Below are 24390 nucleotides of genomic sequence, written 5' to 3' on the forward strand. Positions count from 1 at the left end.
CAGATTTAGTGAGTGGTGTGGGTTACACCAGATTTATGTTTTGTGTCCCCAGTAAGGTGTGTTGGAAAAATCTTTCATTAAACGGAGTATAACTACAAGTTAATATTCCGACGGAATTAATTTGAATTATTCTTCTTTTGATTTATTGAGTTCTATAATAAATCATCATGAGTTCCGAAAAGACCGAACGTACTCCGTTGTCGAAACAACTTGAATACTTTGAAGTATACATCAGATTCAATGATGATATGGAGAAGGATTATTGTTTCCAAATCAAGACTACTAAAACTTTTAAAGATTTATATAAGATCTTTGATACTTTACCAATTGCATTAAGACCTTCGGTATTCTATGATGCTAAACCAATTGGTTGGAGTATTAGTACTAGTCCTGGTTATTTAACTGAAGATGGAAATTTCCTTTTTGATTATGATGCTAATAAACATAGTAAACATGTTACCGATATAAATGAAAAAGTTAGTGATAAGGTTTGGCCAGGTCAATTATTATTACCTGAATGGCAATTTAACTATTTTAATTTTTATGCATTTTTAACATTTTTACTTGTATGGTTATATACTGATTTACCTGATTTTATAAGTCCTACCCCAGGTATTTGTTTAACAAATCAAATGACAAGATTATTAAGTAAGGTTGCACTTTATTTTAATCAAAAGAAATTATCTCAAATGTTAATTGAAGATATTGATGATCCAGTAGCTATTGCTGGTCAAGTTATCTTTTTCAGTATTCATATTATTAAGTGTTTGGTTATATTCGGTTTATTATATACCGGTGCTTTTAATCCAATTAAATTGATTAGGCTTGGTGCTAGAAATATTAAATTAGAAGTTAGTAAGGAAGAATTAATTGAATTGGGTTGGACCGGTACAAGAAAAGCTACTCCTGATGAATATAGAGAGTATTATCGTGAATATAAGATTAAAGAACATGGAGGAATGATTGCTGCTCATAAAGCTGGTGTATTTGAAAGTTTAAAGAATTTAGGTTGTCTTTTAGAAGATGGTGAAGGTTATAGTACTCCAATTGATACTGAAGTGACTTTTGATGATTTATTAAAAGAAGTTAATACTGATGAAAATGAAGATGAAGGAGAAATTCTTCATGACTTTAAATTAACTTTAAGTTATGAATATTTCGGTCAATTAGATACACATTTTGCTAAGTTCATTGAAGATAAAGAAGGTGCTGAATTAACGGAACAAATTAAATTATACAGAAGATATGGTTGGTTATTCTCCAATGATGTCGTCAAGAATATTGTTAATAAGAGAAAGCAACTTACTTTGATTAGAAAATTGGAATCTGATAAGAAGAAGGATTAAACAAACTTTTTGTTATCCACTTGTACTTGTCCTTTTACTTCATCTTTTGTTTAAGTTTGTTTTCAATTCAGTTCAATTCAATTCAAACTTTTTTATTTGCTTTTCCCATCATAGATTAATAACTAATAATGACCATATGACTGATTCATGTCGTTGATTCCTTTTATTTTACAAATACTACGTATATATTTAAAAACATAACCCAATAACGAAATCCCAAAAATATACAAATATAGCTAATTTTAAGTTTCTGTTTAAGCTATTAGAATTATTTGAACTCTGAATAAAATATCAATTAAATGATTTGGTTAGATCGTTAAATATTAGTGTGACAAAGGCATTTGTGAGATGAACATTGCCGAGAAAGACGTCTTCGTCTGGTACTGCCTGCCAGTCCTAATATGTAGAGCTGAACGTATTTTCTTAGCGTTCTGATATATTAAGAATTACAACCATATAAATTGCATAACGAAACGTATTTCCCTAGAGGTAAATAAGTTCCAAGCTATATGCACAGAAAGGAAGGGCAACTAACATTTTGTGGGGAATGTAACACAAAATGGAAATATCTGTAGTCATATATCACGTTAGTCATAGTTGTTGTTAGTCATAGCTTTAGCTTACCTATTAGCAATCAGTGCTAGCGTACATATATCTATATATGTTGCCTTATAGTGTAGAATAACATTAATTGGTATATGAACCTATATATTAACAATGGACTCTTCATTTTTGCAGCTTTTTGTAAGAAAGTATCTATTCAAGTTGCCCATTTCAATTTATACTAGAATTCTCGATGACTTACCTCGAGGATATATTTACTACTATGTATTAAGAATTCCTGAGGATGGACTTAACATACTAGATTGGTATTTCAATAACAATGAGGTGTTTTTCGACCTTGATGGAAATGGCAATTATTCTGGGATGTCGAAGATTTATTTCATAACTTCCGCTGTGACAATGGTACAACTCTTACAAATTCCAGAGTTTCGACCTAAGGAATTGCTTATAATGCTATCAATGTCAAATACTGCAAAGGCTGATCTAGAGATTTTGATTGAGCAACTCTACAAATTAGATTGTCCACGAGATATAGTCCTACGTGTTGGAAATATAAACTATCTTAATTCACCTGGGCCCACACAACAACAAATTGAACTTTTCTTGTCATTCTTCAATGTGAAATCTTTATCTCTAATTAACTTAGGAGAGCCCTTGAACAATTTCGAATTTAGTCTTCTATCTAGAAATGTGTTTTTTGAACTTAAGAACTTACAGCATTTACATATGAGTCGCGTCACTGTAACTGAAGGTGACGTTAAACTACCTCCGACCCTAATCGGACTTACAATTCATGATTCAAATATAAGTATTGAATCGTTGAAGTTACCCGAAACACTAACAGAATTGGACATAGCAAATATGCGTACCTCCACTAATAATGGTATAAAACTTCCGCAACGCCTCACCTTCTTATCCATTCATAATACTAATATTCCAGTTGATACTTTAATTCTACCAGAATCACTCAAGGAAATGACAATAAGTCACAATGAGGTCACTGATGAACAATTAAATTTTTTGAAATGGCCTGGCAAGTTACTGTATTTGTCGTTGCCTGGAAACAAGTTAACCATATTACCATTATCGAAATTTCCACAAACACTAGAAGGATTAGATGCTTCTTACAACCAATTTATAGATACCATAGATATAGATGATAACACTCGGTTGCCAAATCTAAGAGTACTTAATATGCGGTGTTGTGCAGCTAACTTTAAGATGCTTTCTAAATTAAGTAATAATTGGCCATCCAGTTTAGAGCACTTGGAAATGTCTAAACATGACTTGATCAATACCTTATCTCTAACCAATTTGACAAACTCAATTGAACATAAATCCATCCCAGTGATTCTGAGGTCAACAAAAATAAGATTTCCAAATTCACTTAAATATCTATCGATTGCCTTGGAAGAACTCCCTGAGAAATTTGAAACTCCTTGTGGAGTAAAACATTTGTACATTGTGGGTTCTGGGCTTAATATAGCAAATATGAAGCTTCCCCTAATGTTGCAAACCTTACATCTTACAGGGATTTTTGTTGGGAATATTGAAAATCTTCATTTGGATAAGTTTGCAGAACTTAAGGATTTGAACTTGACAAATTCTGGTATAACTTCAATAGATACCTGGATACCACCCCTCACATTGACTGATGTACGTATTTCTCATAATCCTATAAAAAGACTATCGAAAGATGCTCCACTTTTAAAATGTTCCGACCTAAGAGATCTCTTCTTGGACAATTGTGAAATTAGTCATGTGGACGAAGACGTAGTATTACCTCCAAAACTCGCCATGTTGGATTTATCGAACAACAAGCTCAGTAGCTGGCACAGAAGGTTCACGGGAGTTTATGTGGAAATCAGTGGAAACCCTAGTAGTAGTAATATATTTTTTGAAACTGAAGATAATTAACTATAATAATAGAAGTAGGAAGGTTACAAAGTTAAGCTTCTTCAGATAATACAAAAATATACATTAACTATAACAATACAAAGACAATGCAACGACAGTTAACTTAAAGTATATAGTATATAGTGCTAATACAAAACTGAAGTGCATGGATTTACAGTTGTAGTTGATACGATTTGATTCTCTGCCTTCTTATTATTTAATATCAATGAGATGGGATGGTTACTTACCATTTCATATCAATACATTTTTTTGCATCTTCGCTCTTTCTAAGTCCGAGAAGTTTTTGCGGAGTAATTTCAACGAATCTTACTTGAAAACTTTCTGATACGGTTACCTTAGACCACATCATTTAGAAAAGAAGTATTCCTGGTCTATTAGCAATGGACACATTGTATTTGCAGTCATTTGTAAATAAGTACCTTTTCAAGTTGCCGGTTTCAATTTATACGAGTATTCTTGATGGCTTACCACGCACATTCATTTACTACTACGTATTGAGAATATCAGATCCCGAAATCCGAAGTGAGATACTAGATTGGTATTTCAATAAGGATGATGTAATTTTAGACCTTATTGGAAACGGCGGTCTTTTTAGCATGCCGAAAATTCGTTTAATAACTTCTGTTGTGACAATGGTACAACTCCTACAACTACCAGAATTTCGCCCCAAAGAATTGCATATACGTTTATCCATGAAAAATACTGTAAAGGCTGAGCTAAACATTTTAATGGGGCAAATTGACAAATTAGATGCCTTGCCTAATATAAAAATACTGATTGATCCTTTTGTTGGCAAAAATCTTGAACCATTAGATATTGAACCGATGGTAAGGCTCTCTTGTATGAAGTCATTATCTCTATACGTAAATGGGTTTTCCATAAAGATTACAAAATTCAATGCCTACTTACACAAGATGTTTGGTGAGCTTCAGAGTCTACAAGATCTATTTTTGAGCTTATCACCCGAATGGGAAGATATGTTTGAGTTGCCACAATCCCTAACTAGTCTCGCCATTTACGAATCAAATATAAATTTTCAGAATGTGAAATTACCTAAAACACTAACGAAATTGACCTTAAGTAGTTGCAGGCTCGGTGATACAAAGCTACAATCTATTAAATGGCCCAGAAAGTTATTGGAATTGTCCTTACATGACAATTTGTTCACCATACTTCCTTTATCAAAATTCCCACAAACACTAGAAGTGTTAGATATTTCACTCAACGTGTCTATAAAAACAGTAGAAATAGATAATAATGCTTGGTTGCCTAATCTAAGAGAACTTGACGCATCTGGGTGCGGTATTAATCACGAAATGTTTTTAAAGCTAATTAAGAATTGGCCTTCTAAGTTGCTGAATTTACAAATGTCTTGGCACAAATTGACACACACTGAAAGTCTACAGGGTCTTCCTGACTCAATTGAATATCTAAACTTAGCTTGTCTCAAACCAATATATTTAAATTCAGACTTCAAATTGCCAAGCTCTCTAAAAGATCTAACAATTACTTTGCAAGGGTATTTTTCCAAATTAGTCATTCCCTATGGGGTAGAGAATTTGAGAATTAGTGGTAAAAATCTCAGGTTTTCAGACTTAGAACTACCTCATCTGTTGAGGCTTTTGAATCTATATATCGTTTATATTGGTAATATTGATTTCCTTAGTTCAGATAGATTCCCTCGGCTTGAGGAGTTACACTTGACACATTCCGGTATTACTTCAATTGATACATGGAGAGCTCCTACTTCTTTGAAGATTGTCAAGATTACTCGTAATCCTATAAAAAGTCTCTCGAAGCATGCTCCACTTTTAAATTGTGCTAAGCTCAAGGAGCTTTCCTTCTACAATTGTCAAATCAATTTTTTAGAGGATGGTATTCAAATGCCATTACAATTAAGAAAGTTAGATCTATCATTCAACAAACTTGGCAATTCTGAGAAAACAGATTTTAAAGGAGTAGCAGTAAATTTGGAAGGGAATCCTTTTACGACTATAGATTTTGGGACAACTACAAGGTTATTCCAATGAGTGGCTCCCAATTTATATAGAAATGGTAGTTACGAGTCTCTGAAGATTATAGCTAAACAGTGAAGAGAAATTAGATATTAATATACATGATTTCTTTATTTATTGATGATTTACGAAATTCCTCTCATTGCTCCTACTAAAGTATGAAACATAAAGTTGCGTCTTCGTGTCAAAAAGATCTTAATTACCGAATGTTCTTTTGTCAATCTTTGTGGGGTGATTCAGAAACAAAAAATAGATTTTCCCGATATACAAATGCTGCAACTTCGTGCCATCTCGGCCAAACCAAATAAGTATACTTAATGAATGAAATATGTCAATAGATAAAAGTAGATGATGATCATATGGAACTACAGGATGCATAACTGGAATTCTAGCATATTACGCCGTGGAAATGTATATTAAAAAGAAATCTATCTGCAGCAAATAAATGTAAAACAAGAAAAATAAATATGTACAAGGACCGTTACCTAATGTCCATGGTGTTTGTAAAATAATAGGGGTGCATTTATAATTAGATGGTTCATAGCATATTTCTTTTTTACTATTTGTGTACATACATGTAAGTGCTACAAAAGAAATTGATAACTAAATAAATATGATGTCTCTATTTTAACTTCGTTAAGTATTGCAAAATGTTAGCTTAATCAGAAGGCAAAATTGTTGCTTGTCTTAGTAAAATTTAGTAAATTTGGAATGAAAACAGGCGAAAATTATATCGTGATCGTTATTGTTTATTATTGTCTCTCGAGGAGTATTATTTGGTCAAATGAGCCATTAAAAGCTTTGATTTGTCATTAAATAGTGTAATAAATGGATTTGAATGAATGACTCCAACTGGAGTATTCACTAATAATAAGCGAGTGTACCCGGTAAATCACCTAACTTTGTAGCATTGATGCAGATCTATGTCTAGTTCGCAGTGGCCTAATTAGGAAGTGCTATTTTTTTCTCACGCACGCACGACCTCTCTAATAAGGATATGTATAGTATAAGCCAATTGCCCCGCCTGCAACCCCTCATTCAACCCCAAATTATAACAATCAAGACATGTAGTACAAAAACAGGAATCTCACACATAATAAAATTTTGAACGGCTCAATTTATGGATTAATTAGCTTAACAACGGAACGGGAAAATAGGAGTAATTATGTATGTATCGACTGGAATCTAAATATACTAAAATTATAGAATCTCCACCAAGGCAATTTGGAACAGATATCACACAATTAACTTATATATATTAAATGTAGTTCCTTTTGTAATTATTCTTCTTCTTCTATTTTTGCTTCTCCTCTTTACCTTTGACTATTCAACGTTCCTCATAAAAATCAGCACCGTGAATCTCAGATCATTACTGGTTAATCGATCCGATCCCTAATCTTATATCGCGTTTTTTTTTATTGCTATGACTACTGTACTTGTTCAAGATCCTAATACACCCATACTATTATCTCCCTGCGATTCAGCAGTAACACTTAATATTCCAAATTCACCATGCTTTAATAGCTTTAATACAACTAACTCCAATAGCATTTATAAAAATGGTACTACGTTGTCTTCAGTGCTCAACAGTAATAATTATTATGATCAACAACAATTCCATCAACAGTTAATTCAAACTTTCCTACAATCAAGATTATCTGATACCTTAAATCAGCAATCTCAACATTTACAACAAGTTCAACATCAGAAGGATATAGAGATATGCCTCTTATATCATGAACAAAATCAAATCCCTGTCAAATTATCATCAGTTTTGAATTTAATTAACACTTTCTTGCATCAACATAATGGTTTTCAATTAACTTCGATTGACGATCTCACAATTAATCATCTTCTCATTTATTTATACTACAATCAAAGAACCATTTTTCCTGAATTGGATTCTGTCGCTTACATCAATCATTTTTCTTTACTTCACCTTGGTAAATGTTTCAAGTTCGCTCATGCTAAGATCAACATAGTGTATATAACTAAATTAAATATTACACAGTTTAGTACCTTTTTACTAAATATTACTCCTTCGGGTAAAGATTCACCACCAAGTATTTACAGATATTTCAATATTAATAATTATTTATGTGAATCATTGGACATCAATATCAATCATTCTCATTCTACAAAGTCATTCTTGAATATGCTTAAAAAATCCAGACTGAGTAACAACCAGAAGACTCTTGGTTCTCTTGAAGCGACTAAGATGAATTCATCAAGTAGCGAGACAGGTTCATCACAAAAAGGTTGGGTTAGTACGACTACCATGCATTCAAATAATTCATCTACATCAACTACTTCATCTCAAGAGTCTACAAGTTTACTGAAACTTAAATCTAATAGTTCTGTTTCGTCCAATGGAAAATTAAGGAGATCACTCAAGAGATTCTTTTCTCATAGACAATGATGAACTGATCTCCATCTATAAGCAAGCTCAAACAAATGGCTTGTTAGCTTGTTTACCAATGAGCTAATGAGTAATGATTACGAATGGCATACTTGTACCATAATATTTTTAGACATACATATAAAACTCCAGTTTATACTATGTACGTAATAAATAATAACGTGTGATATTTCTTTTTTGTATCTTAGATCCCGCAATTGAATGTTTCTCGATTGTCGCAATTTTATGTCGCACAAATCAAATTGTCTGTTTTTTTGCGACAAAAGAGAAAAACTTTTCTTCATCTCTATACAAAACTACAAGGACAATTTATAACCGTATCGTATTTTAAAATTTATTTATATATATGTAAAAAAGATTAATAATATATATGAAAAGGGTTGGATGAGTTAGTTGTTATGAATGGAAGGGTAAGTTGTGTGATTGCAGACGTATTTCGTTAGTCTTATATTATAACAAAATGATTGATCTTTAAGATCTTTATGATGGGATAGATTTTATTTAGATGATAAACGTTCTCTGAAAGTTTGTAATGACCCGAATTGATTAATAGTTGTTTTTTCCAAATATATGAAATTGGATGTGGTTAGGAAAATGTTAACAATAATAAATTCAAATCAATTCAAGTTGATTTCAAAAAAAAATTAATTCACTATCAAATATCTGTTGGGTTGATTAGAATGGGAGAATTTAATAACCGAAAGAAGCTAATTGTTTAGCAGCATCAGATTCAGCAGTGGAAGCCTTAGCAGCATTGACTTTCTTGGTTAAAGCCTTCTTCTTGGCGTAGTATTCAGCAGATTGTAATTTTCTCTTTTCTTCTAATTTGTCAACAACAGATTCGTATTTCCAACCGACAGCAGAAGATAATTTACCAACAGTGGTGAATTTTCTACCTTGTTTCAATCTGAGGACTCTTAAAGCTTGAGGAACGACAACTCTCTTCTTTTTGTCGTATGGTGGTGGAACACCTTCGAAAACCTTAAGTCTTTCTAAAGCAGCCTTACCTCTGGCAGTCTTGTGAGGGATCATACCTCTTAAGGCCTTGTAGAAGATTCTAGATGGGGCTCTGAAATGGAATGGACCACGAGTCTTGTTGTATCTGGTGGATTTTCTTAAGTAGTCATGGAACTTTAATTTGTTTCTGAAAAATTCTCCACTGATGTTTAATTCTTCAGCTCTGACAACAACAACTTTTTGACCATTTAATAATTGTTTGGCAACAATAGAGGCTAAACGACCTAATAAATGACCCTTACCGTCAATGACAACAACTGGTTCAAAGGTAGACATCTTGAAATATGTTTGGTTATTGATTACCTACTCAAAAGGAAAAAGGTATAAAGAAATTTATTTATTGAAAACAATTTTTTTACTGTAGTGAAATTTTTCCCTTTTCCTGCGACGGTGTGAGAAACTTGATGATTTTTACTATGGAGACATTTTTTAACTATGAGTACATACATTAATTTTAGTGCGACAAATGTCTGCTAGAGAACTGTAGACTGTACTTTTTTCATTTTTTGGGCCCAACCACGACCTATATATTTAACCATAATACTGCAGATAAACTTTTATGCACGTGTGTTTATTTGACTAGGGCTTCAACCCTAATGATGAATAGCGATAAGATAACATCCAGTTGCAAAAAACTTGGTATTACAATATAAATTACTTTTATAGTATACATATTTATTCATACATATACAGTCATGTTTAAATAAAAATCAATCATAAACTACTTTTAAATTCCCTATGCTTAACAATTCTATAATTTGATTTCTTGTTCCTCAATCAATGAGTTAACAACAGTAAGAATAGCTTCAATTGAAGCTTCTGAAACATCTGAATCTATACCGCAACCCCATCTTCTGACATTTTGTCCGTGTGAATTGACATAACCTAACTCTATATAAGTTGCAGCTTGACCTTGTGTACCACTACCTAAACTATGTTCAGTATAGTTGATGACTTCAAATAAAACACCAAATTCCTTAGAAATAGCATCAATGAATGAAGAAATTGGACCATTACCTTGACCCTTGATATTTATGGTTTCACCATTAGCATTATTTAAGACAGCATATATTTCACGATCATTATTGATTTTGTTTTTAGTAACTTCAAAATCTTTTAATGAGATTGGTGAAGTAATACAATATTTAGACTTGAATAAAGTGGTTATTTCTTCTGATTTCAATTCACGACCTAATGAATCAGCACGATCTTGAACTGTGCTGGAGAAAGCTACTTGTAATTGTCTTGGTAAATCTAATCCAAGACTTCTTAAGATCACCCAAGCAGCACCACCCTTACCGGATTGAGAGTTGACTCTTATAACAGCTTCATATGATCTACCAATGTCCTTTGGATCTAAAGGCAAATAAGGTATGGCCCATATGTTGTCACCTTTGGCTAATCTTTCATCTTGCTTAGCAAATCCCTTTTTGATTGCATCTTGATGAGAACCACTGAATGCACATACAACCAATGAACCTCCATATGGAGCTCTGTCATGAACAGGAATCTTATTACATCTTTCACTAATTTCAATGATACTTTCAATTTCTGAGAAATCCAATTCTGGCGAAACACCATTTGTATACATATTAAGGGCAACAGTGACTAAGTCAACATTACCAGTTCTTTCACCATTTCCAAAAAGACACCCTTCAACTCTATCAGCACCAGCCAATAAACCCAATTCAGTGGCAGCAACACCACAACCACGATCATTATGACAATGAACTGAAACACAGACTTTTTCACGTTCACTAATGTGATTACAGAAGTATTCAATTTGATCAGCATATACATTTGGAGATGCAACTTCAACCGTAGCAGGTAAATTGAAAATCAAAGGAGTTTCTTTAGTAGGTTCCCAAACTTTCTTAACAGCTTCACAGATTTTAACTGCAAACTCAGTTGGAGTGTCTGAAAAACATTCTGGTGAGAATTCTAAGGTCCATTCAGTTTCTTGCATAGATGGATCATCTTTAGTTAATGATTTGACTAATTTAGTTGTTTCTATAGCTTTAGCTATAGCATCATCTTGAGACATATTGAATACGACATCACGGAAAACATCTGAGGTGGCTAAGTAAGTATGGATAGTTGCCTTTTTAGCACCCTTAACAGATTCTACGGTTCTCCTAATTAATGGTTCTCTGGATTGAGTTAAAACTTGAATAGACACATCTTCTGGAGCATGTTCAACAGCATATCTAGTGAAATCAAAATCTGTTTGTGAAGCAGATGGGAAAGAAACTTCAATTTCCTTAAACCCAATTTCAATCAACTTATGGAAATATTCTTTCTTCTCTTCAACAGACATAGGATCAGGTAATGATTGGTTACCATCTCTTAAATCAGTAGACAACCATCTAGGTGCTTTTTCGATCGATTTGTTGGGCCACACTCTGTTTGGTAATTTGACACCTTTGAATGCAGCGTATTTGGTGGATGGATCTTTTAACATATTCTTATATGCTAACTTGACAGGTGGTATTCTACCCAGAGAAACCACCTTCTGGAAAACTCTAAAACTAGGTTTAAACATGATTAGTGTTAAAAATAGTGATATAAGTCTATTAATCTATTATTATCCAATAATATTCAAATGGAGATTTTATGACAGTATATAAGTAATTATTGGAAATTCAGCAGTTGAAATATTTCACCAAATCAGTCAATCCTACGCAGGACCGGTGAAGGACCGTCATTGCTTTTGCGTCATAGTTAATCACCTGAGAGGGGAAAGACGAAATTTTGTAAAATCTACACACGTGATGGATTTTAACTCCGCTTCCTATTTCGGTTTGCAGCTTTAAACTATTAACTTCAAAAAGATAATTGAATTACAACCAAAATCATTATACAATGCTTATTGTAAAGTTAGAGGTAATGCCATAGAACTTATGTAATAAGGTGACATTTAAAGAAATTGTCACTTTTTGAAGAATTATAATTATTTCACGAAACATTGCATCTCTTTTTTGGCAAAATTCTTTCCAATAAATAATATTGTTAACCTTGAAGTGAAACTTCTCGCAATATACACATTATATTACACTGTATCAGTTTGCAAATGGCGTGAATTAGGCTTGTAATAAAATTATTAGAGACGCTGTCTTTGTTTCTTCTAGTTAGTAGTCAGATAAAGGTTCAGAGTATGGCTTAAGTCCCGTGACTTTGCAATTAAATGTTAATGTATTGAAGTGTGGATCTTTTACTCCAGAAAAGTTACAAAAAGAAACCAAAAAAAAAATTCCTTACATACAGAATTGCATCGCAAGACTAAGATAAAAAATGAAAAAAAATTATTTAGTGAAATATTTCAAATACAGCTTTAGGAACGCAATCAATTCAGCAAAGAAAGGAGGTATTCACAATGGCTAAATCATCATCAAAGCAAGTGACCAAGAAGGTTACCAAGAAGGAAAGTGCTAAATCCAAGAAAGTAGAAGCTAAGAAGGAAGAATCTTCCTCTTCTGAAGAATCCAGCTCATCAGAATCATCTTCAGATGAAGAAAGCTCATCTTCTGATGATTCTTCTGACTCAGAATCTGAAGAAGAAAAGGTAGAGAAGAAAGAAAAGAAGGAAGAATCCTCCGATTCAGAATCTGGTTCTAGTTCTGAATCCGAATCTGACGATGAATCTTCATCTGATGAAGAAGAAGAAGTAAAGAAGGTTGAAAAGAAGGTTGAAAAGAAGGAAGAATCATCCGACTCTGAATCTGGATCTGATTCCGATTCTTCTGACTCTGACTCTGATTCTGATTCTTCTGACGAAGAAGAAGAAAAGAAAGAAACCAAGAAGGAAACTAAGGCTGATAGCTCTGACTCTGACTCCGACTCTAGCTCTGATTCCGATTCAGACTCAGACGATGAATCTTCCTCTGATGAAGAAGAAGAAGAAGAAGAAAAAGAAGAAAAGACATCCAATAAGCGTAAAGCAGAAGAAGAAGCTGAAGAAGAACCAGTTAAGAAGGCTAGAACTGATGAAGAACCAGCTACTTTATTCGTTGGTAGATTATCATGGAACATTGACGATGATTGGTTAAAGAGAGAATTCGAACCATTAGGAGGTGTTATTGGTGCTAGAGTTATGATGGAAAGAGCTACTGGAAAATCTAGAGGTTATGGTTACGTTGATTTCGACAGTAAATCTGCTGCTGAAAAGGCATTACAAGAATATCAAGGTAGAGAAATTGACGGTAGACCAATTAATTTAGATTTATCTACTGGTAAGCCTCATGCATCAAAGAGTAACGATAGAGCTAAACAATATGGAGATACTCCATCTGCTCCATCTGATACTTTATTCATTGGTAACTTATCTTTCAATGCTCAAAGAGACAGCTTATTTGAAATCTTTGGTGAATATGGTAGTGTTATTTCATGTCGTGTTCCAACTCATCCAGATACTCAACAACCAAAGGGTTTCGGTTATGTTCAATTCTCAAGTGTTGATGAAGCTAAAGCAGCATTAGAAGCCTTAAATGGTGAACTCATTGATGGTAGACCATGTAGATTAGATTTCTCAACTCCAAAGGAAAACACCGGTGGTAACAGAGGTGGATTCCAAGGTGGAAACAGAGGAGGCTTCCAAGGTGGTAACAGAGGTGGATTCCAAGGTGGTAACAGAGGTGGATTCCAAGGTGGCAGAGAAAGATCATTCTCTCCAAGACCAGCTCCTGCATCAACTGGATTCAAAGGTACCAAAAAGACTTTTGATTAAACAATAAGGGATCAAACCTTTTTATAATTTTCGTTGCATATTTGTAAATACCTGTGATCTGATAAAGGAGACACAGAGAAAACAATTCCAATTAATCAGACATATTGCTTTGAGTTGAGTAGTTGCAAATATTTTTTCATTTTTATTTAAAAGAGACAACTGCGAAAAAAACAACCAGGGCCAAATTTTTCTATAATAATTCTAATATAGATTGTACAGTAGTGGTATAACAAAAAGACAATACTTTCGTTATTAATACACATTTTTCAGTTTAAAGTAAGTGCTCGAACGAGTTTGTAAATTGAAATTTTTAATTTCATTTCTATTTTGATATTATATTGCGCTTATATTCAACGGGGAATGAACTTTGCGCGCCCGTAGTACTAAATTTTTTTTGTTGGTCTAGAATTATGCAGACAATTTTAAATTATCTAATGTAAAATAAGCCAATAATAAAAGCGTACAAAAATAAAACCTTAATTGAGGAAACTAACTCTAATCTAACAAGGTTACAACCTCGAAGTAAAGGAGAAGGAAAGACAAAACAATATGATGAAACATGCAATTAAGGGCCTTATAGACTTTTAAAATCATATGGACGTCATATGATATTACAGACATTTAAGAAGAGGAGAAAATAAGGGATTAATGTCAGAAGTAACAAAGCGAACTTGAATTTTGAAGTAGGCTTATTCAAAATTTTTACCAAGCCCACTTGCCGGGAGTATCCATCTACCGAAAACGGTAACTGAAATACTATGCAAAAGGATACATCGGTTTGGCACGATCCGATATAACCAATTCCGATTTAGTAGAGTGCATTATAATATTTCAAAATATGATGCACTGAAATAGTTTATATAATTGAAAAAAGCAGACATTATTGTAATTAAGGAAGATAGACAGAATACTAGACCAACCCTGAATGACATTAACATTAACAATAAAGATCTTTAAATAGTAAACAACTAAGGTTAAAATATACAGGAGAATAATTAGAATAAGATCAACAAGAAATAATATGTCTTGGTATCGGTAGAATCTGGCTAACAACGCTTTCGAATGTGTCAAACATACACAAACGACGAACTGTACGTACACTTCAAAAGTGAACTTTTCTTGTTGTGTTAGCTGGGGTATTTCAATTACTAACATTGTCAAATAATGCTATTTTTATCACAAACAAGTGGCTATGTCGCGATAAATTAAAATTAATAGAATGTAATTAATGTAAAACTCTCGTTTGCATTTATTCGGGGACTTCTCCAGACGCGCATTGCATCACCTTATACTTTCTATTGTTATAATACATATATCTGGAATCTCTCCAAATTATAATCATATTACAATCGATCCATAACCATTGTAGTATGAAAGATAAATGTACGAGACGAAGTGGAACATATGTCTGGAACAGAAGCCCTTGGTTAGGTTAAACAAATATTTCTATAATTAGATACAAGGACAATGAATGTGACGATTTTGATATTGATATTGATATTGATATTTAATGTTGTCGTTCTGGATTTGCAGGATTTGTTACAGTTTTCTCTTTGTTAATCCCCTAACGAGGCGGCTACCTACTTGAGTTCCGACAGAAATAAGAACTTTATGGCGAGCATATCTCCATAGTCATCTGTCACTAACATGCAATTTGTTCGTGTATTTTCCCAATTGTCAATTAGTAATTATCAATTGTCAATTGCCTTTTAACTATACTCCCCTCGTCTAAAACCCTTTTCATTACCATAACGATGACATTAGTTAAGGTTCAAGATATTTCCTAATTCAAATATAGTTGACTTCCCGCACAAAAATAAATTATTATTTTACTACCAAAATTATAGGAACAATCGACCAAAAAAAGTCCCCAAAAAAAAAAAAAACAATTCATTAGCCTGTATGCACAACAGCTCATTTTACTTTTTAACTTCGCTTTGCGCTTACTTTTAATAATATCTCTCTTAATTGCGACAGCTACCTTTACGGCACAAACCTGCACTTAACCCATCTTTGCACACACAGCTTTTTTGTCTGTCTGCCTGCCTAGTGGTTGAGCTTTTATAAAAATATACAGATTTGTCATTATTGACAAAAACATCGATAAGTCAACATCAATAACTGAATTATCAGTCATTTACCATCATCACACTTAACTAAGTACACTACCACTTACTCAATATAGACAAAACTGTCAGTAGACAATTTTAATATCTCTGTCAGCTCGTTAAATCGTCAGTCAGTCTTTTTTCCCTTTGGCCTAACACCAAGTTTCTGTCTGAAGCTTTTAGCTTTAACTTTAGGCCCATTATCAGAGTTACTTAGGTCGAACCTATCATCACGACCTATCACCATAGTCACGGAGCCATAAGTTGAAGGGGCCAACCATTCTTGAAATCTGTTTTGCAGGATCTGTCTCAGTATCTGTATTTTGTATCATATAAGTTTACTAATGGTTCACCATGAGGCGTGCAGTATCAAAGATAATACCTACTGCTAAATTCCTACAGTCTAATAGTAATGGCAATGGTAATGGCAATGGTAATGGTAATGGTAATGGTAATGGTAATAGTAATAGTAATGGCAATGGTAATAGTAATGGATCATCCGACAATAATCCGTTTACATCCTTTTCATCCAATCTAAAGATTGATTTTAATTCTGTTGATGAATTTTATATTCAATTAGATCAACCTCATAAAACTTGGTTACCAGGTGATGAAGTTCCTGGACAAATAATCCTTATATCTAAGAAGAATCTTGTAGATATTGTCATTACATTATCATTAGTTGGATATGTTAAATTAAATTTATCACATTCTAAATTAAGACCAATAAAGCATACATTATTTGATCATACCATTAGAATTTATGGTGGAAATACTTCAAGTCCTTCAGACAATTCGTCTGATTTTAATAATGGTTTATCAAAAGGTGAACATGTATTCCCATTCATTGTAAAATTACCTAATAAAAGAATATTCACTTCAATAGATTTCGGTAAGGGATCTATAACTTATGTATTACGTACTTCAATTGGTAATTTATCTAATTATTCCAATCAAATCTTAACTCCTCCATTAACTTCAATTAGTTCTAATCCATCAATGACAATGTCTAATCCAAATACTCCTAATTCATCATCAAATACTCCTCCTGATCATAATTCTAATTCCAGTAATTCTCCTAATAATCTAATATCCAAAACAAAGAATTTGAAAATCTTGCATAATCCAACATACACTTCAGAAAAGATCATTAATATCGTAAATCCCCTCGATGTAACATCCTTACCAGCTCCTAAACCAAAACGATTAATATTACGAGATCCTCGATCAATTGGTGCTAAGAAACTATCACGAACTCAATCATCTACATCTACCATTAATACATTCAGTACGTTTTCTTCCAACAATTCCGATTCAAATGATGCCAGTAACAATATCAATGTATCTTCATCAACCACTTCTCAATCGACGGTAACTAATGGTAACAGTACTGGTTTACAGAATAGCAATAGCATTAACAATAACAATAATAGCATTAACAATACCAATAGCATCAGCAATAATAACAATAATAGCAACAATAATAATAACAATAGTAATTCACCATCTGGAATGGCCACTACAAATACAATCAATACACTAAACAGCTTTCATAAACCTGATACCATTAAAGTATCATTAGAAGTACCTCAACGTGGATATCTTCGAGGAGAATTGATACCGATAAAGTTATCAATTAATCACCTTAAGAAAGTACAAGATCTTAATGGAATCATAATAACATTTGTTAGAGTATGTCGATTAGATAATGGAGATGAAGGATTCTATGAATCATTCCGAAAAGATCTTCAACAACTGATAATCCCTCTCTATGTGGATCCATTAACTTTCCTGTCCGAAATTAATACCAGTGTTAGAGTTCCAGCTGATTCTTTCCCCAGTATTGTGGGATGTCCATTAGTGTCATTCCAATATTTTATAGAAGTACTAATTAATTTATCAGGTAAATCACTTTCATTAGAGAATGAAGGAGCAGGTACTGAAAGACATTCACCAGCTGGTGAAGGCAATGGAGGTGATAATAATGTAGTTAATAATAATTCATCTATATCAATTTCAGGATTAAATGGAACTTCTGGTACAGGAGGAGGTCCTCATAGTATTCTTGGGAATTCTGATTCATCATTCAAATTTAATTTTCATGCTTCAGCTTCTTTATCATCTCAACATCATAAAGAACGGTCAGGATTTATAAATACTGATAAGTTTAAACGTCTGAAGAAATTTCTTCAATTAACTACTGAAGTTGTTATTGGAACTCATCGTCTGACATCTCTTGATGAATCCAATGTAATTGATTCATTCAATAGTGTATCTCGAAGATCATCATCATCAATCTCCAATAGTTCTCCACCTGCCATGTCTAGTTCATCACCATCTCCCAACACTAACTCATTATATCCTCAAAATATTAATATTCAATTGGCTCCATCAACCAGAAGTTCATCATCTATGTTCCCTGGAACTCAAACAAGTACAAGTGCAAGTACATCTACTTCAGCATCCACCTTACTTCAACCTCTGACTGGATCTCAATCAAACTATATCAATCCAATTCCTGAAGCAGTAGCCATCAATAACTTTCAATCTCCACCATATTTCGAAAATGATGCTGATGCTAATGCTAATGCTAATGCTAATTTCAATTTCAATACTATACCGAATTATAATGATTTACCTCAAACTACAGGTGCATTTGCTAATCAACAGTTGAGTATGTCTGATAAGGAAAGAATAAGGGCTCATGAATCAAGTTTGTTACCATCAGCTCCTCCATTAGAAGAGGAAGAAGTTGAAGAAGATGGTGATGATACGAGTCGAGTTGATACTGAAGGAAATTCGTCTGTGGGTATAGCAACCACTCAGACTGGTCATAGTGAAAGTCAGACTGAAGAGAATGTTCCATTCCCCGAACAACAACAATTCCAATTCTTTTCATATCAGGATCTGGCAGCCACTTTGACTCGTAGTGATGAGAGTCTTTTGAATAATACAAGAGTTCTGGCTGTAGTTTCTGCCGCCACCGCGGCTCATGATACAGGATCTATTAATGATGATTTATATCATGATCCTACGGCCACTATACCTAATGATGATCAATACAGTAATATAGACTATGTACCCAATTATGATTCAGTCAATAATGATCGACTCATTGTGGAGAACAATAGTAGTAGTAATAATAATAATAATAATCAAAGTCACGTTAGTACCGGTACTAGCGAACCGTAATTGATTTAGTCAAACTACAAGATGAATTATATTAGTATTATATATACAGTAGTTAGTACGTACCCAATATACATACACACTTTAAAGTATTCAATTTATTATCATCACCTAAACGGCTCCATCTAAGACTTGATGGATGGCTCTTAATTCTTCTTCAACTTGTATATACTTAAGCTGAAGTTCATCATACTCCTGTTCAATAGATTCTATCTTCTTAGTTAATTCACTAATCCGAGCTTCATTCAAATCAATTCTATCAGAATCATGAGCCAATTGTTGTTTAGCATCATTTGCAGTATTCTGAAGTTGATCAAATCGCCGTTGTAAGAATTGATTCTGAGTTTGTAACGCCTTAATGGTATATTCTCTCTCGGTGGTTTCATGCGTCTTAGCTGTCCATACCTGTTGTAATTCGTAATAGGACGATTGGTTTGATTCGGCGATCTCTCGTAATTGACTTATCTTATCGTTTAATCTGTTCATAATGGTTAATGTAGTGGTAGTAAGTTAATTGATGACTATGAGAATTAATTGTTATGAGGTGTAAGTTGTAAGTTGGCTGCCAATCGCTAATAATTACTGTGTATGTGAGGTTACGGTTTGAATTCCGGTTGGTCGTATACCTAAATCGTCCTGACGAATGGGCCGGTTTTGCGGGTATCGTCAATTGCAACTTACTGCAAAAAAAAGATGCAGGTGAGTGGACTGCAAGATCCGGATACAGCAGGTTAGTTACTGTAGAGTACTGTAGAGTGAAGTAGAGTGAAGTATAGTAGTGAAGTACAGTATAGTAGTAGAGTACAGACTAGTAGTAGAGCATAGTAGATTAAGAACAGTACAATAGATGATAGAACGGTACAGTAGATTTTAGAATGGTACAGTAGATTGTAGTATAGTACAGTAGATTATAAAAGTAGATTACAGTGTAAACTACTACAGTGTTATGGTATACCATACTGTAATACTATACTGCTATACTACTATACTACTATACTACTATACTACTATACTACTATACTACTATACTACTATACTACTATACTACTATACTACTATACTACTATACTACTATACTACTATACTACTATACTACTATACTAAGTAGACTGTAGTATACTGCAAAATCATCTTACTACTGCTCACTATTATCATAGTATTTTGCAATCACATAATACTATAGCATACTACTACTATAGTATTATAAATAATTAGACTGCTATAACATACTACTATAACATACTACTATAGCATAATACTCTACTACTCTACTACACCACTTCTACACTACACAAACATAAACTTTATAAATATATTAATACATACAACTCATGGCGAATCACCACTCTGCGCTAAATACAACTGTTTCTGTAAATTAGTCACATTCTCCTTCAATTGATCTCTTTCCTGTTTAATAATATAAATATCCGCTTCAAGATCTTTAATCTTCATATTATAATGAGCATTATTAAATTCATCTACATCTCCATCTCCATCTCCATCTTCTTCTCCTTCTTCAGGAATCTTAAAATCACTAATAATTGGTGAAGGATTTCTCGTACTAATTCTTTTATTAGCCTTTTTAAATAATTTCAATTCATTATTTTCTTTATTCAATTTCTCTAAAAGTGCCTTTTGATTCTTTAATTCTTCTTGAGTTAATTTTAATGCTTTACTAGTATTATTAACTGATTGTAAAGCATCACGATAATTCTGTTCAAAACTCTTTAAACTAGAAAGTTTATCATTTAATTGAGCCTTTAATTCGGAAATTTGTTGATTAGAATCTTCATCATTTTGTTTACCAACTTTAATTAAATCTTCAATTTGTTCTTGAAGTTTATTAATGATTGGATTATTCTCGGGTGTAAAGGATGTATCAGGAGTACTTTCTCTATCTTGAACTTGTTGATGTTTAGAATTCCATAAATTAACTAATGATTCTAATTGATTAGATATATCCTTTTTACTTCTTCTACCAGTAGATGTGGCATTACTAATTATTGAACGATTAGATGGTTCATCAAAATGTGATGATTCAGGTAATGTAGAATTATTATATTCTTCATCATCACTTATTTCTTCTTCACTATGAATATTCTTATAATTTTCATATTCTAATTGTAAATTATCATACTTTGATTTCCATTCATTAACTTCTTTAGTTAATAATTCTTGATCTTTAGTTTGAGCACTAAGTTTACTAATTTTCTCTTCTTGGGCTTTAATTAACTTTTGGAATTTGGCCAATTCTCCAATTTGATTATTCATAAATGGTTCAAATTCTTCAAATTTACTATTTAATCGGCCATTTTCTTGTTCCAAATAAAGTAATTTGTTATTTAATTCTAATCGTTCTAATTTATATCGAGTCAAGTCAGATACATTAGTATTACTACTTCCATTACCTTCCTCTTCATTAATAGCAAGCACTGATGGATCAACTGTAGATTTAAGTTCACTAATCAATCCATCCTTTTCTTCTAATCGCTTTTCATAACTAGAAACTTCTTTAGAATGATTGTCTCTAATGGAATTATTTTCTTGTTCGAGTCGATGAATCCTTTCTGTTGCATTTTGCATTTGTAATTTAGTGGTGGTTCTTAAATCCGTCAATTCCTTAGTTAATTCCTTAACTAAATTCTTAATCTTTGAATCTTCTTGACTAGTATTACCACCAGTAGTACTACTTACATTGGATTCATCTAGTGATTTCCCATGATTATCTAATACAGTCACGGGGGGAATGTTTTCATTAGATTCTCCATAATCGTATGAAGCAAGAAGTGAGGCATGCCCATTATGGTACAGGCTTGGAGTTTCAATGTCTTTGGTAGAAGTAGCTGTGGAAGCAGTGGCACCAGCAGTAGCAGCTCCTATTCCACCAACAGCAATGGCAGCTTCAAAGAGATCAATTCCATGCTCTGATTGACGGCGAGGATTATGAATGGCAATTGGACTTTCTGGATGTTCGACTTCAGCCGATGGAATATGAACATCAACAAGATTATCACCAACATATTCTGGTTCTGGAAATCCACTTGACCCTTGAATTTCTGCTTGCTTTTCAAGTGGTGGAGATCCATGAGGAGTTCTAAAATCTTCAGGTCCAGCAGAAAAGCTTCTAGCATGATTATCATAAGACTTTAAACCATCATCAACTTTAGCTGATGAAGCCATTGCTACTGGTTTCTTTTGACGAATTGGTTCAACCACTGTTTGACTCAAGAAATGATCAACTATATTCAAATCAAGTTCATAAATCATTGTGCCAACTTCTTCACCATTATAAGCTTCATAAGTTTCAAAATTTGAAGAATCATCAATAACATAATCATTTTTATCACCTCCCATAATTAATAATTTATTATATTTGGGTATAAAACTCATAGAATGTCCACATCTTGAACCAGGTCCATCGATATCTCCCACACTAGTTAATTTAGACCAAATTAAACTAATTAAATCTAATACATATAAACTATTATAGATTACTCCTTTAAAATCATTTCCACCATAAACAAAAAGTTTATCATTAACTACACAACTTGAATGTTCATTCACTGGTAATGGAATATTGCCCGTAGTAGGAATTTGAGACCATTTATTCAGTAAAGGATCATAACTCCAAAGATCATTAGATACTTTTTCATTATTATAAACTCCTCCAAATACATATAATTTATTTTTATAAATTGCCATTGAATGATTAGTTAATGGAGGAGGTTTAAAATTATTTAATGGTTCAACTAATTCCCATTTAGCCTTGGGAGATTTAAAAGTATTCAATTCAAAAAAGTATAAATCATTAAATACATCATTTTCTAATTGACCTCCAAATAAGTAAAGTCTTGAAGATGAATTATTTAATGATACAACTCCAATAGTATGACCATATCTACCATTTGGTTTACTCAAGATATGACTGGGGATTGTATACTTATTATTATTAATATTGAATAAATAAAAGTTATTATCAGGAAATCCATTAAAGTCAGTATCTACTGTATCACCTCCAAATATAATAAAGGCATTACCACATAATACTGACGAATGTCCAACTCTTGCTGGAGGATTATTATGATTAACTACATCAATACTAACAGCAGAATATGAAGTAATTTCTCCACTACTATCATCAGGTACAATTTTCCAAGTATCACCAAATACTGATCCTTCTTTTAAACCTCCCATTAAAAAGATTTCATGTTTTTCACTAGAAATTGATGAGGCAGCATGACGATACCGAGGAAATGGTGAATCATATAATTTATATCGTTTCCAAGGGGTTGTAGCAGAAATATTACTTTCATGTGGTCCACCCATTATGATAGGAACTATTGGTAAAAGTACCGAATCTCTAGTAGATGATTGAGCTGAAGAACCTACGGTATCAAACAGAGGCTTTTTCTTTAAGCCTGAGCTATGAATATTATTAATATTACTATGAATATTATTAGTATTATTAGTATTAGCACTGCTAACTGTCATTGGAGAGTCGGGATCTGGATCGGTCTTCTTTTTATTCTTATTCTTTCGACTTAAACTAAACCGAGCCATATGAGAGGACGAGTAATTTGAGTACCGAGTATTTTGGTTTGGTTTGGATTTTGGTAGTGGTAGTTAACTGACTGGTAACTGGTAACTCTTTGGTGACGTAGATCAATAGTTTGAACAGGCTTTAAGTGAAAAATAGAACTTTTTAAAAAATTCCAATTCGCTGAATGTCCGACAGTGTGTGTGAGTTATATATAAAATATCACAATATTATGGTCACCAGTAATGTGTCTGAAAATAGCTGGAGTTACAGTGACGTTTCGTGCCTCGAGAATTATTCGTCTATTGAAATTTAATATTGTTTTTCTTTTTTTTTTTGGTTTCGGTATGCTACTTCCTAATTAGGCAATTCTCATTTTGCGATCAACTTCCTTGTACAGTATAGAGTTATTTGTAGGGTTCTACTTTAGATCAATTAGTTGTTTGACTTGTCCTAATTGGGAATGTATCCAATTTGGACTTACTACATACTAATGTATAATGTGTAATGTATAATGTCGCCATATGTCTGTTAGTCTATTAGTCTTTTCCTATT

The 24390-nt window shown here is 32.9% G+C and overlaps 11 protein-coding genes across 11 annotated transcripts; 6 read left to right on the forward strand and 5 right to left on the reverse strand. All coding sequences in view use genetic code 12, as the record gives it.

Annotated features, from left to right (window-relative positions):
- The first annotated feature begins 2 nt into the window (after window positions 1-2).
- RJT21DRAFT_28742 (uncharacterized protein) lies at window positions 3-1705 on the forward strand. Its single transcript, XM_064884053.1, has one exon. The coding sequence runs from the start codon at window positions 168-170 to the stop codon at window positions 1344-1346; it is 1179 nt and encodes a 392-aa protein (XP_064740374.1). The 5' UTR covers window positions 3-167; the 3' UTR covers window positions 1347-1705.
- Window positions 1705-4017, forward strand: RJT21DRAFT_28766 (uncharacterized protein). Its single transcript, XM_064884056.1, has one exon. The coding sequence runs from the start codon at window positions 2064-2066 to the stop codon at window positions 3825-3827; it is 1764 nt and encodes a 587-aa protein (XP_064740375.1). The 5' UTR covers window positions 1705-2063; the 3' UTR covers window positions 3828-4017.
- On the forward strand, window positions 4018-5953 carry RJT21DRAFT_28744 (uncharacterized protein). The gene has a single exon (XM_064884054.1). The coding sequence runs from the start codon at window positions 4208-4210 to the stop codon at window positions 5855-5857; it is 1650 nt and encodes a 549-aa protein (XP_064740376.1). The 5' UTR covers window positions 4018-4207; the 3' UTR covers window positions 5858-5953.
- Window positions 5954-7265: 1312 nt separating this feature from the next.
- Window positions 7266-8261, forward strand: RJT21DRAFT_113522 (uncharacterized protein; the record flags this gene model as incomplete). The annotated part of the gene is made up of 1 exon (XM_064880169.1): window positions 7266-8261. One exon carries the CDS (start codon window positions 7266-7268, stop codon window positions 8259-8261), a length of 996 nt encoding a protein of 331 aa, XP_064740377.1.
- Window positions 8262-8748: 487 nt separating this feature from the next.
- Window positions 8749-9791, reverse strand: RPL16A (60S ribosomal protein uL13). The gene has a single exon (XM_064884055.1). The coding sequence runs from the start codon at window positions 9552-9554 to the stop codon at window positions 8952-8954; it is 603 nt and encodes a 200-aa protein (XP_064740378.1). The 5' UTR covers window positions 9555-9791; the 3' UTR covers window positions 8749-8951.
- Window positions 9684-11914, reverse strand: LEU4 (2-isopropylmalate synthase). Its single transcript, XM_064881533.1, has one exon. The coding sequence runs from the start codon at window positions 11818-11820 to the stop codon at window positions 10030-10032; it is 1791 nt and encodes a 596-aa protein (XP_064740379.1). The 5' UTR covers window positions 11821-11914; the 3' UTR covers window positions 9684-10029.
- A 697-nt stretch (window positions 11915-12611) lies between these two features.
- RJT21DRAFT_119798 (uncharacterized protein) lies at window positions 12612-14277 on the forward strand. The gene has a single exon (XM_064881534.1). The coding sequence runs from the start codon at window positions 12652-12654 to the stop codon at window positions 13999-14001; it is 1350 nt and encodes a 449-aa protein (XP_064740380.1). The 5' UTR covers window positions 12612-12651; the 3' UTR covers window positions 14002-14277.
- A 555-nt stretch (window positions 14278-14832) lies between these two features.
- On the reverse strand, window positions 14833-15156 carry RJT21DRAFT_113526 (uncharacterized protein; the record flags this gene model as incomplete). Its single annotated transcript, XM_064880170.1, has 1 exon — window positions 14833-15156. One exon carries the CDS (start codon window positions 15154-15156, stop codon window positions 14833-14835), a length of 324 nt encoding a protein of 107 aa, XP_064740381.1.
- Window positions 15157-16463: 1307 nt separating this feature from the next.
- On the forward strand, window positions 16464-19301 carry RIM8 (Rim8p; the record flags this gene model as incomplete). Its single annotated transcript, XM_064880171.1, has 1 exon — window positions 16464-19301. One exon carries the CDS (start codon window positions 16464-16466, stop codon window positions 19299-19301), a length of 2838 nt encoding a protein of 945 aa, XP_064740382.1.
- Window positions 19302-19409: 108 nt separating this feature from the next.
- On the reverse strand, window positions 19410-19784 carry RJT21DRAFT_113528 (uncharacterized protein; the record flags this gene model as incomplete). Its single annotated transcript, XM_064880172.1, has 1 exon — window positions 19410-19784. The coding sequence occupies one exon, from the start codon at window positions 19782-19784 to the stop codon at window positions 19410-19412; it is 375 nt and encodes a 124-aa protein (XP_064740383.1).
- A 789-nt stretch (window positions 19785-20573) lies between these two features.
- On the reverse strand, window positions 20574-24163 carry KEL1 (Kel1p). Its single transcript, XM_064881535.1, has one exon. It carries the CDS (start codon window positions 23856-23858, stop codon window positions 20628-20630), a length of 3231 nt encoding a protein of 1076 aa, XP_064740384.1. The 5' UTR covers window positions 23859-24163; the 3' UTR covers window positions 20574-20627.
- Between the last annotated feature and the right edge of the window lie 227 nt (window positions 24164-24390).

Source organism: Scheffersomyces amazonensis (assembly GCF_036850825.1).
Source record: "Scheffersomyces amazonensis strain UFMG-HMD-26.3 chromosome Unknown RJT21scaffold_2, whole genome shotgun sequence".
NCBI lineage: Eukaryota > Fungi > Ascomycota > Pichiomycetes > Serinales > Debaryomycetaceae > Scheffersomyces > Scheffersomyces amazonensis.